The sequence below is a fragment of the Neurospora tetraspora genome (genome assembly GCF_033439725.1).
Source record: "Neurospora tetraspora strain CBS 560.94 chromosome Unknown B0H65scaffold_2, whole genome shotgun sequence".
Taxonomy (NCBI): Eukaryota; Fungi; Ascomycota; class Sordariomycetes; order Sordariales; family Sordariaceae; genus Neurospora; species Neurospora tetraspora.
In genome coordinates this window covers 4232943-4245502 of record NW_026944384.1, presented here as the reverse complement: position 1 = coordinate 4245502, position 12560 = coordinate 4232943, and the positions used below count along the sequence as shown (strand labels likewise).

Below are 12560 nucleotides of genomic sequence, written 5' to 3'. Positions count from 1 at the left end.
CACCTCATCTACCACCAACAACCACAACGACAAACCTCCACAGAGAAATGTCGGCTGCTGCCCAGAACTCTGCCTACTCCATCACCATGTCTCCTCCTCCTCCCTTCGACCTGGGCTCCTACTCCCGCTCCATGCATCAGCATACCAAGCGCCAGATGGAGGCCGCTTCCCAGACAAACCTGCCCAGGTCCTCGAGGTCGCCTTCCAACAACCAGAACTCCAACGGCCAAAGCCAATCGAACGCCACACCAAGTCTGCCTAACGGTGTCTCGGGTACTGGCTCGAGGAACCCCAGCGAGTACAGCTATCAATCGTGAAAGCTGGTCCGAGCGTGTGAGGAGGAATGGAATGGTTGATTGAGCACACTCCACTCTTCACCACCAAACCCGCACCCAGGACCAGGCCTTGCTCATTGCTGTCATTTTTAAAAAAGGATGACATCAATGCTCCTGAAAAACAACGTCAGAGCGGCCCGCTGCAGTATACTACTGCACGCCGGAAAAAAGCAAGGTGTGCATGCGACAGGCAGGATATGACGAGCACACATACATGATGCAAGATCTTCTCGGAGATCTGGTCTCGGTCATGCCTCTCGCGTCCTGGTCCATTGAGCCACAAAGGTATATGTCGCATGCAAACCTTTTGGTGTCGGGTTTCGGCGGTGGTTGTTGTCTTCTGATGCTTTCGTCATGTAATTTGGGTTATCGATTGAAGGGAGCTTATATCTCCTTCGTATATTGGTGGCTTGGGAAACTTGGCGGGTCTTGTCTTTTGTTTTTCTTTTCTTTGTTATCTCTGGCACGGCGTTATCATGGGAGACGGAAAGGTTATATATCTAAAGGGGAAAGCCAAGTCGTTATCATACGTGTACGGGGCTTGTTTCTGAAGCCATGACATTTGGGATCTGGCAGGGGAAACTTTTTGGGGATTGTACATATTAGTCGCCAGATTTCCCGGAATGATTGATGATTAATACTCATTCATGATCTGCGGTTCATCGTGTCCTGAAAGATGATGTGAAAACACGAGTTGCGCTACCATGCTTGCTCTATCTAACTAATGTGAGTGTGTGGGTTTGTCAATTGGCGGTATTGACTGTAGAAGTAAACTCACTGGGTATCAACATGCATCTCCACGTCGATCATGTTCGCTGCGATGTACACTAGAAGGCTCAAAGAATGGCCGTAGCGGACCGCCCCTCGTAGCATTCGACAATCTGCAATCTCTGCAATTCATCCTGGGAGTCATGGAGCCTCTCCACACCCTGACGTACTGACGCCGAGAATTTCAAATCAAGGTATCCTGACTTCCGCCCGGTTTGTTTCCTCAGACCAGGGGTTGCTTCTTCTTGATACCAAGCAAGGCCGAGTGATCCTTCTTTTTCTTGACCTGTCGCTTGAAACTGGGAGGCGGCATATCGGTCGCAGCGGCTGATGTCGGGTTCGAAGCCGTAGCCGCGGCTGCCGCCGACGAGGTTGTTGACGGACCAGCAGCAGCACTGGAGGAAGAAGAACCAGACGAGCCCTCCCCATTTGTCACCGCCGACCCAGGTACACCCGGAAGACCCAGCACCTCGTCCTCCGCCGGCCCTTCCTCCAGCTTCTGCTGCAACCTCGCAAACTCAAACGCCTTCCTCGCCGCCTCGGCATCCTCCTCCTCCTCCCTCCTCCTCCTCTCCTCCTCCTCGCTCAATCCCCTCCCACCAAGTACACTCTCAAGATCCACCCCCCCTTCCCTCTGCGCTTTTTCGAGTCTCGCATTCCGACTCCGAATCTCATCCAACGCATCCGCAACCGCCATCTCCCTTTTGGCGTCAGCCGTCTTTTGCTCCAACTCCGCCATCGCATTTCTTTCTTCTGCAGCAGCCGCCCCCTCCCCATTCTCATCCGCCATCTCCCTCTCAATCCTGTCCAGTCTCTGCTCATCCGTCTCCTCCAATTCCCCTTCCAGCCCGCGGCGCCACGGCTCCGTATTCCGCTTGGCGCCCTTTTCGACAGCGTAGTCCTGGTTTTTGGGATCGGTCCGGAACACGATCTCGGCCGAACAGCGCGTGCACCGGATGTAGAAGCGGTAGATCTGGATGTTGAGGTAGCGCTCGTCGGCCGGGGTTTCCTTGCGCGCGTTGAACTTGCGCCCTTTGTACATGTATTCGCCGCAGGAGGAGCAGCGGAGGGAGAAGGGGGCCATGAGGCGGACGGTTTGGACTTTGGGGCCGGTTTGCTTGGGTTGCCGCGAGCGGCCGACGAGGGAGGGGTCGAAGTCCGGGGGGTAGTATTTGGTTAGGACTTTGCGTTCGGACATTTTGAGGGTGGTTGGTCAGGGGGTGGATTTGGTTGGGGTTGTTGTTGATGATTTAATTAAGGTCGAAAGATCGAGTGTTTCGTTGGTCACTTTGGTGAACAGCGAGTGCGAAGCATATGTAGGTGGTGCGAGATGCTAGGCGCTAGTAGCGTTCTAGGAGTGTTGAGGCGGGTGTAAATCGCGCGACAGACGTTTGGTGTCGTGAAACTCGTGAAACTCGACAAAGGGATGTCGTTGAAAGTCGGAAATTCGGCAAAGGGAAGCGGAAAGGTAAGGTCGTTAGGTTGTTGCTGGGTCGGATAAGCAGCAGATCGAGATCGCGATCCCCCAAGACCCCAAGACGGACCGGACTTATCCATCAAGGTGGGCGCGCCACGTGAGGCTGGAGATTGCGGGAAGCGCCAGGCAGGCAAACCCGAAATGGGTGCAGGAACGGGAGCTTGTGCCACGCCTGCGCCCCACTTTCCGCTGTCAGATTTAAAGTTTCATCGGTGTTAACGGGCAGACGGAATACAGATAGTCGAGCTCAGTTTGATCAGCCTCTTCTTCCTTGGATGTGAGATACGCTCGGTATGGATGGTTGCATTTTTCTCGCAGGGAAGTATAAACTCGATCAGCGCGGATTATGTTGCATATGGTCGATCAACTGTGGCTTTGTTGCTCTCTGTCGCTGATCTTTGTGCACATCTTTTGGCGGTCGCATAACAGCTGTGTGGTCTCTGAGGGTTAGGGTTAGTGAAGGTTACCTTCCTTTTTAACCCACTGCGCGCTTGTGAACTTGGTGGATTCCTCCCGTTAACACGAACCGCAACTTGAACGAGAACCGTTCATATCACTGGTGGTTCAAAGACTTGAACAAGGTCATATTTGAAGGAGTGAATCATCACTTTCATATCTACTTCCTCATTGCGTCTAGCATCTGGTAAAGTTAGTCGGTATTCCAGGTATCCAAAACGCGTCAATCACATACTATCACGTAGTTGCCTGGCATGAGATAATCCCATCACCACCCGCGGCATCAACGCCGAGATGAAGTCAACCAAACATAAACAATAACACAATGGTCCAGAGCTGAAACAGAAAAAACATCACGATGGATGAGTACGACAACAATACTTCTCATGGGAAAGACAACTTTCCCCGAAAGATCCTTTCCCAGCTTCTTGGCTCAAACGGTAGGTTTCTCACCTTCACCAGCCCTCTTATCTCAATGAACAACTGAAAAATCCCCAACTAACCACACCCCCTTCACCCACACAGGCCCCGTCCACGCAGTAACCTACTCGGCCTCCCCAGGGACTTACATCCTCACCGGATCCGCCGACCGATCCATCCGTCTCTACAACCCCATCCCTTCTTCTTCCACCACCACCACCACCTCCACCTTCATCACCAAACCCTCCTCCCTCTCCCCCCACCCATCAACCGCACCCCCACAAGGCCGTCTAATCCAAACCTACACCGCCCACGGCTACGAAGTCCTCTCCCTATCCGTCTCCTCCTCCAACGCCACCTTCGCCTCCTCAGGTGGCGACCGCGCCGTCTTCCTCTGGGACGTGTCCACAGCCACCACCATCCGCCGTTTTTCCAACCAGGGCCACACGACGGGGCGGATCAACAGCGTCATTTTCGCCGGCGTCGACGACTCGCTTTTGATAAGCGGAGGGCACGACACCACGGTGCGGATATGGGATGTGCGCTCGCAGAGTTCGAGTAGACCCGTGCAAGTGCTGGGGGAGGCGAAGGATGGGGTTACTTCTCTTGTTACTCCTGTTGCAGGAGCAGAAGTGATTGCGGGGAGTGTGGATGGACGGGTTCGGACGTATGATGTGCGGATGGGAAGACTTGTGACGGATGTTTTTCCGGGGGCGGTGACGAGTTTGTGTTTGGCGAGGGATGGGAAGACGGTTCTTGTGGGGACTTTGGATAGTAAGATCCGGTTGATGGATAGGAGCAATGGGCAGTGTTTGAGGACGTACGGCGGCGGGAACGGGGATGTTGGCGCTGGTGGTGGGGGGTGGACGAATAAGGAGATTAGGGTGCAGAGCGTGTTGGGAGGTGGGGAGAGGTGGGTTGTTGCTGGTGATGAGAACGGAGCGGAGAACTCGAATGGAGAGGGACGGGTGTGGGCTTGGGATCTCTTGAGTGGCAGGCTGGTGGCTAAGCTTGGGGTTCCGTGGGGACCGGGTGGTGGGAAGGTTGTGGTGAGAAGGGATGGAAAAGAAAAGGAGCGCAAGAATGTGGTCAGTTGTGTTGCGTGGAAGGATGGTGGGTTTGGGAATCAGTTTTGTGTCGGCGGCACGTCGGGGGTGGTGACGGTGTATGGAGAAGCGTGATCATCAATGTATCGATATCTGAGAGCTCGTACAGTCGTTCATGTTCTCACTTGATGACAGATCCCATACCAACCTGGTATATGGGAAGGGTCAGGACACATAGTGCGTCACGTAGCATACCATGCTGGTGCGAATTGTTTCATCTTTTCCGAGCAAAATATATTCAACAAGTGTAAGCCATCCCGAATCCTGTAACAATCTGAACCCTCTTCTTTTATTCAGAACATGTGTATCCGCAGCATCTTCAATGGCATAAAGCCGCCCTGAGCATCCAAGAACACACTCCGTAACCACCGTTTTGATCATATGTCGCGCATCCGGAATTCGTCATTAATTTAGTATGTACAAGCATCATTAGATGGCTGGATTCCGCCAGCGACAGACAACCTCCTTCGTCAGTTCCATAAGCGTATGTATCCCGAAAGCATGTCATATGCAACGCCGCAAGGCTACGTAGCCGGCTATGATACAGTTAGCGCGGCCCGGAGGCTTTTCAGTGTCGAGAAACCAGCCCGGGCTAACGCCCCATTACTGTTTGGTGTTTTACTTTTTTCAATGTGTTTGTCGTTTGGGTTCGGTTACCAGCTTAGCCCATGCCGACGTACTTGAACCAGTTGGGTCTGCAGTCTTCCCTGTTGAGCCAGGCCTCGCCATCGGTGAAACGGCCGGTAACGCAGCCCTTGCACTTGGGCGAGTTGGGGCAGTTGAAGAAGGGAATATGCTGATAGCCAATATCGCGGAACCTGGAGAAAAGCGAATGGTCAGCACAAGTCTTTGGTGCCAAGTTTTCAAGCACACTTACCAATGAATCTTGCTAGAGTCCTCAAAGAGACCCAGGGCAATACTGTGAACGGGCGCGTCACCCCAACGCTCGTAGAAGAAGCCACCGGCGCGGTCCAAGTGGTTGAAATAATCCTCGTACGCCTTGCTGCGCCAAAAGTTCATATCGCCAATCTCAAAGTTGCTCCAAAAGTGACATGTCGAATAACCATTGGCATCCTTGGTATGGTCGGGACGGCGGGTCTTGTCCGTCAACCAGTTCATGGCGCTGTTCTCGTGCACATACTCGGGGTGCTCGGCCAGGAACTTTTCGGTTTCGGGCCACAGAGTCGTGATGGAGGCCGGGGCGTCATACAGGTTGATGGTGAAGCCGTACGTCTTGTTGCTGTCGTGCATGTAGCGGAAAACGTCATAGTCGACATCGCAGAAGAAGTGAACGTTGGGCTCGACGCGCCAGTAGTACTGTGTGTTGGCCAGGGCCGGGTGCTTGTAGAACATGCCGCTGTTCCACCGGCACATTTGGTGATACGAGATCTTGTCGGCATACTGAATCTTCTTTTCTTCGAGGATCTTGACCGATTCGTCGTACAGGTCCTGGTTAATCCACGATGGCATTTCCCAGTGCTCCTTGGGGATAAGTTCTGTAACCATCGCAACGATGTCAGCCCGTCTGCTCCATGTATCATACCGTGTGGGTGGCTACACCGCCTTACGTACCGTATCTGACCTCGGCCTTGGTTACCGCGCGCGTTCTCTTCTTGAACTCTTCGGAAAAGGGCACGTCGTTGAAAAAGGTCCAGGGGTAGTTGAACTTGTGGTTCCATGTCCGCTCGAGATCGCGCATCGCCTGTAGCATGCCGTCCAGCTCCTCGTTTCGTACCAGCGCCAACAGGGTGGCGTTGATTCTGGCCGAGTTCGTTGCGCCCGGCGCATAGTCTTCGGAAGCGCGAACTAGCTTCCCTTCGGGCTCTCCCGTAGCTGTGCGATGCGCAAGAGCAGATTAGCATCAAACAGCAATGCGACTGCGGACAAAATTCACTTACGGTCAAGGTTGGGATCCCGCTCAAAGGACAAGTACTTGTCCTTGGTCATGGCGGTTCCCGATGGCGACAGAAGCTGCCATATGAAGAAACACCAGACGAGCGCAGCCGCCAGGGCCAGGGCTCGTACTGGGCGAGCAATCGCCATTGTGATAGGAGGTTAGGAGACTGGAGTTGTCCAAGTGTCCAACCGAATGGTTCGAGGTGTCACGGCCACGGGGTTGACTACTTCATCTATCAGACGGGGATGTGATGGTGGGATCGCAGCGCGGGGCTCGGCGACGGGCCGATTCTTGTACTGCGATGGCCAGGCTCGGGGGTTGGTTCGGGTGGTGGTGATGACCTGAAAAAGGGGAAGATAACAGGCAGAGTTCTGGAAGCTTGAAAAAGATGGAGATGACAGCGCCGATGTGGTGTTGCTTGTCAGGCGCAGATTGGCACAGGACACATCAAACCCGACGGGACCCGACAGCTGCAGGCAAAAAGGGGATCACTAAAAGTTATAGCGGGCAGTCCCACTGCCGCCACTATCAGCTCCCTATCGGTGCGTCCAGACGGCCGGGATTCGCGTGTCTGAGGCTGATGAGGCGACGGGTGCTTGTTTGCCTCCTTAGCACCACTTCAAAAGCTGGCAAGCAATTCAGGTTGTTTTGGTTGGAATAGGGGTTCATTGAAGCTCTTGGCCGCGGTCTCTTTGACTTGATGCCACCCGATTGGCAACATCGTCGAGTTGGGTGTGGCTTGTTGCTATGGAAGAGGTGGTCTTGCCTGCCCGGGCTTATCGTCGTGATGACCGGGCGATAAGGGAAACAACGAAGGGATGTGGCTGGCCCGTGCGCTTACCTACATATCGTCCGCTGCCCGCTGGAACATGGACGCATGGACGCTGCAGTGCATCAGGTGTGTGAGACCTTCCACTTGTGGGTGAGAACCTCAACAACAACTTCGCTGCAATTCGATTTCTTCCCTTCAAAGCTTTTTCCTCTGCTTTACAAAAAGATGGTCCTGCTCGAGACGTCGAATGTTTTCATTGAGTGAATTGACGTTTGACTGGACCGCCTTCATAATAGGAACCAGTGCATTTCATAGACTGCTAATTTCCCAGCAAGAGCAACTCGGCAACCTGGAAATCAAGCGATGCTAGTGGGTCAAGTCGCGTCTAACACTTGCGACGAAACACCAGTTTAAGCCAGTAGACATTCACTTCTCTTGTCTACTTATTCCATTCTCAGGATGCTCAGTCACTGCAAGGCGGCAGCATGTCATACCTTTCAGAGCTCGCGGCGTTGACCGACGAGCTTATTGATGCCGTTGCCGCCGTCCCAAAGGTCAGTTGTTTTCAATCCCCTTTCCCGGCCATTGCCTGTGTTTACTAACATTGCCATCAGACCCAAAAACGAAAACTTAAGTCTCTGAGGGAATCAACAGTACAAAGTCTGCTCAACCAGAACTTTCTTAGGACGAACCAGTTCGAGGTGCAGAACCGCCTGACAGGGCTTGTGGAACGCTTCCGCATCATCAACAGAGAACCCCTTGGAGACGCCCTTGAGCAACGACTGCATGCACTCAAGCCGCACGTCAACGACTTCACTCCTGAAGTGTTGCAATTTCTCCTAGAGCTGTCCGACAAGCCTGCGCAAAAGTCCAGGCTGAGCGATCTTGAGCGCCTGAAAGAGCCAGAGAAGGATACCGTACCCAAACTGACTTGGCGACAGATTGCCAAGGAAGACGGCTGGCATCAAGAGCGCGCTCTGTGGAAGATTCTCGACCATGCTCCCAGTTCAGACGAAGAAGACTATTATGAGCGCGAGGGGGCGCCTTCTGATGTTTCCATTGCATCTCCAAGCACAGCTTCCTCAGTTCCAGACGATGCTCCACTCGCAGCACAGGACTTGGCCATCAAGCTTCCAAGCGGTGAAGAGTTGCTGAGACGCATCTTAGACAGCCAGAACTGGAGAAATGCTACCCACGACCTTGACTCTGACGGACGACAGAAGAAGACGCCAGTAACAAGTCTTCAACTTCTCCGCGAAGTTGTGTTTATGCTGCGCGGCCTGCCAACCTCTCTTTTTGACTCAGCATGTAAACCTGTCCCGTGCTACATACTGGAGGGAGTTTCGTGGCAGACTTACGATGCTCTGGTGAACACCTTTTCCGAATGTGGCCGAAAGCTCGCCCCGCTGCGCATTTACGCTGGCAAAAAGGAAAAGGAAGAACCACTTCTCCAAGTGTTCCAGGACTCACTCCAAAAGGCTCTTCAGTCATTTGACCAGGAGTTGACTGCCATTCAAGGGCGGTTTGTTGCCATTCACAAGGATGTCATTGTCAGCCTAGTGGCCATCTTGACGGAACTAGGTCCTTCATTATCCCCCCTATATGTCCTCTCCGGTATTGTGCAGCAAGTCCATAGGGAACGCAACACAAAGGCATTCCGTTACCTCGAATTGCTTTATGACGCAGTCGGGATGGCACAAATGGAAGGTAGTCTTGACGCATACAAGCTTCTTGGGACCATTTTTCTAGATTGCTTCCAGGTCTACCTGAAACCAATCCGACTCTGGATGGAGGAAGGGGAACTCCTCGCCGGAGACCGGACCTTTTTTATCGGCAAGTCATCTGCAAGGCCCCAGTTGCACCAAATATGGGAGCAGCAGTTTCACCAACTCGTCAGCTCAGAAGGCGTCTTGAACGCCCCACGGTTCCTGAGTCCTGCTGTTGATCGAATAGTCCGGGCTGGGAAAAGCATTGTGGTCTTGAAACATCTCAAGCGATATTCCCCCGTAGCAGACCGGGTGAAAGCAGACGAGCCGCCCATGGACTTTGCTGCTGTCTGTTCAGATGGCACTAGCTTTGCACCATTTTCGGAGCTCTTTGGCAATGCCTTCAACAAGTGGATTCAGAGCAAGTATCACTCAGCATCGATCACGCTGCTTGATATCCTGTTCGACTCATACGGGCTTTCCCGGGCATTCGACGCTCTTCGATGTCTCTACTTGATGTCCGATGGCGCCACCTCGGATGCTTTCGCCTCGACCATCTTCAGACAGCTGGATAATTTCAGCACGAGTTGGAACGACAAGTTTACACTGACCGAGATTGCTCAGGAGGCATTTTCACAGTGCGTGGCCGGCCATCGCTTGTCTGCCGATATCGACCAACGGTACATCGCCGACAGCCCAGCCGCTTCGCGAGCCTCTGTCCGCAACACCCTCCCAGCTATCCGCCTCATCTATCACCTACCATGGCCTATCCAGATGATCATCAGTCCTGCCGAAGTCAAGGGTTACCAAACAATGTTTGTCTTCCTGCTGCAAACCCGCAGAGCCATATACCTTCTCAAGCACCCGCTCCTGGGAACCACCACCACACCAGCCCGTCACCAATCGACTTACTACCTCCTCCGCACCAAGCTCCTTTGGTTCTGCAACACCATAATGAGCTACCTCACCACCCTCGTTTTCGCGCCCAACATCAACAAAATGGACGAATCCCTGCAACACGCCTTGGACGTCGACGACGTCGGCGAAGTACACTCCAAGTTTCTCGACCGGATCCTGAGCGAGTCCTGCCAGGGGAAACGACTCCGCCCCATCCGCGACTGCATCCTGGACGTGTACGACCTGGCTATCAAGCTCGAGGATAGTCACCAGGCCGAGATGGCCAGGCTGGAGGAGGAGCAGCAGGAAATCTCGAGGCTGTCGACTTTCTCGGCTTCACAGCAGCAGCTACAACAACAAAAACGCAAGACTAGAGCGGGGAGGACGGCTTCGTTGTATAGCAAGACAGGTTTGGGGGTGGGACTTGATGGGGAGGAGGATGGCGATGATGATGAAGAAGAAGAAGGCGACGGTGCTGCTGGTGCTGTGAGGGAGGAGAGGTGGAAGAGGAGTATCATGGAGGACGCCCGCGCAAGGGATAGTAATAAGTCGACGGCCGCGGTCATGAAGGAGATGCATAGCGACTTTGAGCGACATCTTAGGTTTGTCGCGAGCGGACTGAGAGGCGTGGCGAGGGGGAGCAGGGAGGATGCGGCGGCCAAGTGGGATTTGTTGGCCGAGATGCTGGAGGGGGGGATTAAAGAGGCGAGACATGTGTTCTGATTAAGATAGCCGTTACTCGGGGGTTCGTTCGTGACTTGAGGTGGGATATCATCAGTGATTGTAGGGAGGTTGTTAATGCTATATAGAGAGGTGCTGCGTATAACGACTTATTGTGTTCATGCCTTCTACATTGCCTTTCAGTTAAGTTGACAACATCATCGCTGGTCTTGCTTTAGACTTATCGAAGGCTGTAAACCTCGTCTTCACTCAAACCTTCTCCCTCTCCTCGGAAAGCCATTGGGTCCATCGCGACAGGCGATTAACGCAAGCAAAACTCACCAAGAGCCCGCTCCAATCTACCGACAAAGAGAGGAGTAGCGTGGATGAAGTATAGAGGTGGATAAGATCCTGCTGTGCCATAGACTGGAGCATCGCGCAAGGTGTTTGTTTGACACCATCAATCACCGCACCATCAGTCAGCATCACTCATGATTCCAACCACCCCCGTGACATGAGGCATACCCACCCTAGGTAGCTTTCCTTCCATTCTACGACATCTTCTATTTTACTCGACCATCCATCCCCTCGAATAATCCAAGGGTTGGTTATCCGAACAGCTAGCTGCACGGCCCTTTCACAACAAACGGCAAAGTTCCGTTTGACTTCGACTCACATTTTGCTCCATTTGTCTACATATGCATAGATAGGCACATGATATTCTACTCAGCTACTGTACCTAGAGGTACCTATCAGCAACATGCCGTCGGGCCCTAGACCTACATGATGCCGCAACATAGTTGTGCCGCGCTCCAGCAGAAAATTCTATGCGTTCCATGCAATGCAATGCGTCGAAGGATTCTTTCTATCCAACCTTCCATCAAATCTTCCATTCGCTTTCCATTTTCGTTCCATTTTCGTTCCATTTACAAGTAACTTGGTGTGTGCCAACCACCCGACCCCAAAGCCAGCACAACCAAACAGTGACAACCAGAAAACCTTCCGTCGTGCTGCCTTCTAGAAGGACTCTAGAAGGGACTCTAGAAGGTCAGCCAGCCAGCCGCTGCGGTGCGGCGGCGTAGCGGCGTAGCAGACGCATGTCAGATTGTTGTTATGGTGTTACTGCGTCATGCATGGAGTGGAAGGATGACAGACGCACGACGGCAGAAGCAGAAGGGAGCATGGAAAGGATGTGTCAATTCCCTTGCTTGGATGCTGCAGGTGATGGATGATATTGACGATGTGGGTGGGTGGGTGGGTGGGTGACAGCCATGCGGCGCGGCGGGGAGTGCGAGGTGAAGGGAGGGGAAGGGAAGGGAACCTGGAAGGGAAGGGAAATGGAAGGGAAAGAAAGAAAGAAGCAACGAAGGTTCGGAAAGGTGGGGGTTTTTCCGTTACGGGTCGGCATCTGGTCGACACTCGACATCAGAGGCATGAAGTCGGCGTGAGCCGTGAGACGGGCGTGAGATGGAAGTGGAAGTGGAAATGGAAGTGGAAGTGGAAGTGGAAGTGGAAGTGGAAGTGATAGTGATAGTGGCTTGTTTGGTCTGCCATTTGTACCTCTTACTTCATTCAGTACAGTGTTTAACATCGAATTTGTGCCGTGGGTTTTTTTGCTGGATGAGTTGGTGAGAGTAACAAGAACAAAGTCCTTGGACATAAGAAGAGGAAGTGATCATTGATGTCTATCTATGAACACAAAAGGTGAATTAATTGACATGACGATCATTACTTCCTCAACTCCTCGCCTTTCTTCAAGTCCCACTGCATAGGTAATTATCTCTAGGAACAGCCAGCCCCCCGTCGGTCAGCTTTTCAATCAATCACTCACTAACCCGCTGCCGAAGTCATGGTACATGTACATGCAATCTACTGTAGACATAGAGATAGAATCGCTTCGTTCGGTGCTATGCTATGTGCTATTTCCAGCAACCTCTCAATACCTAATTTCCGTTCTCTCGATCACTTGACGTTCCCTCAAGCGGCGGCCAATAACAACGGTACGGTAGTACGACCGAACAATAGAAGACACAGTACACTTGATGCGGCATGTTCGAAATGCTACC

The 12560-nt window shown here is 52.9% G+C and overlaps 5 protein-coding genes across 5 annotated transcripts; 3 read left to right on the top strand and 2 right to left on the bottom strand.

Annotated features, from left to right (window-relative positions):
* Nucleotides 1–47: 47 nt before the first annotated feature.
* Nucleotides 48–317, top strand: B0H65DRAFT_420516 (uncharacterized protein; the record flags this gene model as incomplete). The annotated part of the gene is made up of 1 exon (XM_062824281.1): nt 48–317. The coding sequence occupies one exon, from the start codon at nt 48–50 to the stop codon at nt 315–317; it is 270 nt and encodes an 89-aa protein (XP_062684725.1).
* A 632-nt stretch (nt 318–949) lies between these two features.
* On the bottom strand, nt 950–2606 carry B0H65DRAFT_117874 (CWC16 protein). The gene is made up of 2 exons (XM_062820676.1): nt 1114–2606; nt 950–1052 (listed from the first exon to the last, which is right to left on the bottom strand). Exon 1 carries the CDS (start codon nt 2299–2301, stop codon nt 1327–1329), a length of 975 nt encoding a protein of 324 aa, XP_062684724.1. The 5' UTR covers nt 2302–2606; the 3' UTR covers nt 950–1052; nt 1114–1326.
* Nucleotides 2607–3050: 444 nt separating this feature from the next.
* B0H65DRAFT_488747 (WD40-repeat-containing domain protein) lies at nt 3051–4811 on the top strand. The gene is made up of 2 exons (XM_062827715.1): nt 3051–3476; nt 3562–4811. Exons 1-2 carry the CDS (start codon nt 3395–3397, stop codon nt 4635–4637), a joined length of 1158 nt encoding a protein of 385 aa, XP_062684723.1. The 5' UTR covers nt 3051–3394; the 3' UTR covers nt 4638–4811.
* Nucleotides 4812–5083: 272 nt separating this feature from the next.
* B0H65DRAFT_117816 (glycolipid 2-alpha-mannosyltransferase-domain-containing protein) lies at nt 5084–6726 on the bottom strand. The gene is made up of 4 exons (XM_062820675.1): nt 6461–6726; nt 6135–6395; nt 5440–6058; nt 5084–5380 (listed from the first exon to the last, which is right to left on the bottom strand). Exons 1-4 carry the CDS (start codon nt 6603–6605, stop codon nt 5224–5226), a joined length of 1182 nt encoding a protein of 393 aa, XP_062684722.1. The 5' UTR covers nt 6606–6726; the 3' UTR covers nt 5084–5223.
* Nucleotides 6727–7345: 619 nt separating this feature from the next.
* Nucleotides 7346–10645, top strand: B0H65DRAFT_519702 (Spc98 family-domain-containing protein). Its single transcript, XM_062828722.1, has 2 exons — nt 7346–7785; nt 7846–10645. Exons 1-2 carry the CDS (start codon nt 7717–7719, stop codon nt 10555–10557), a joined length of 2781 nt encoding a protein of 926 aa, XP_062684721.1. The 5' UTR covers nt 7346–7716; the 3' UTR covers nt 10558–10645.
* Nucleotides 10646–12560: the final 1915 nt, after the last annotated feature.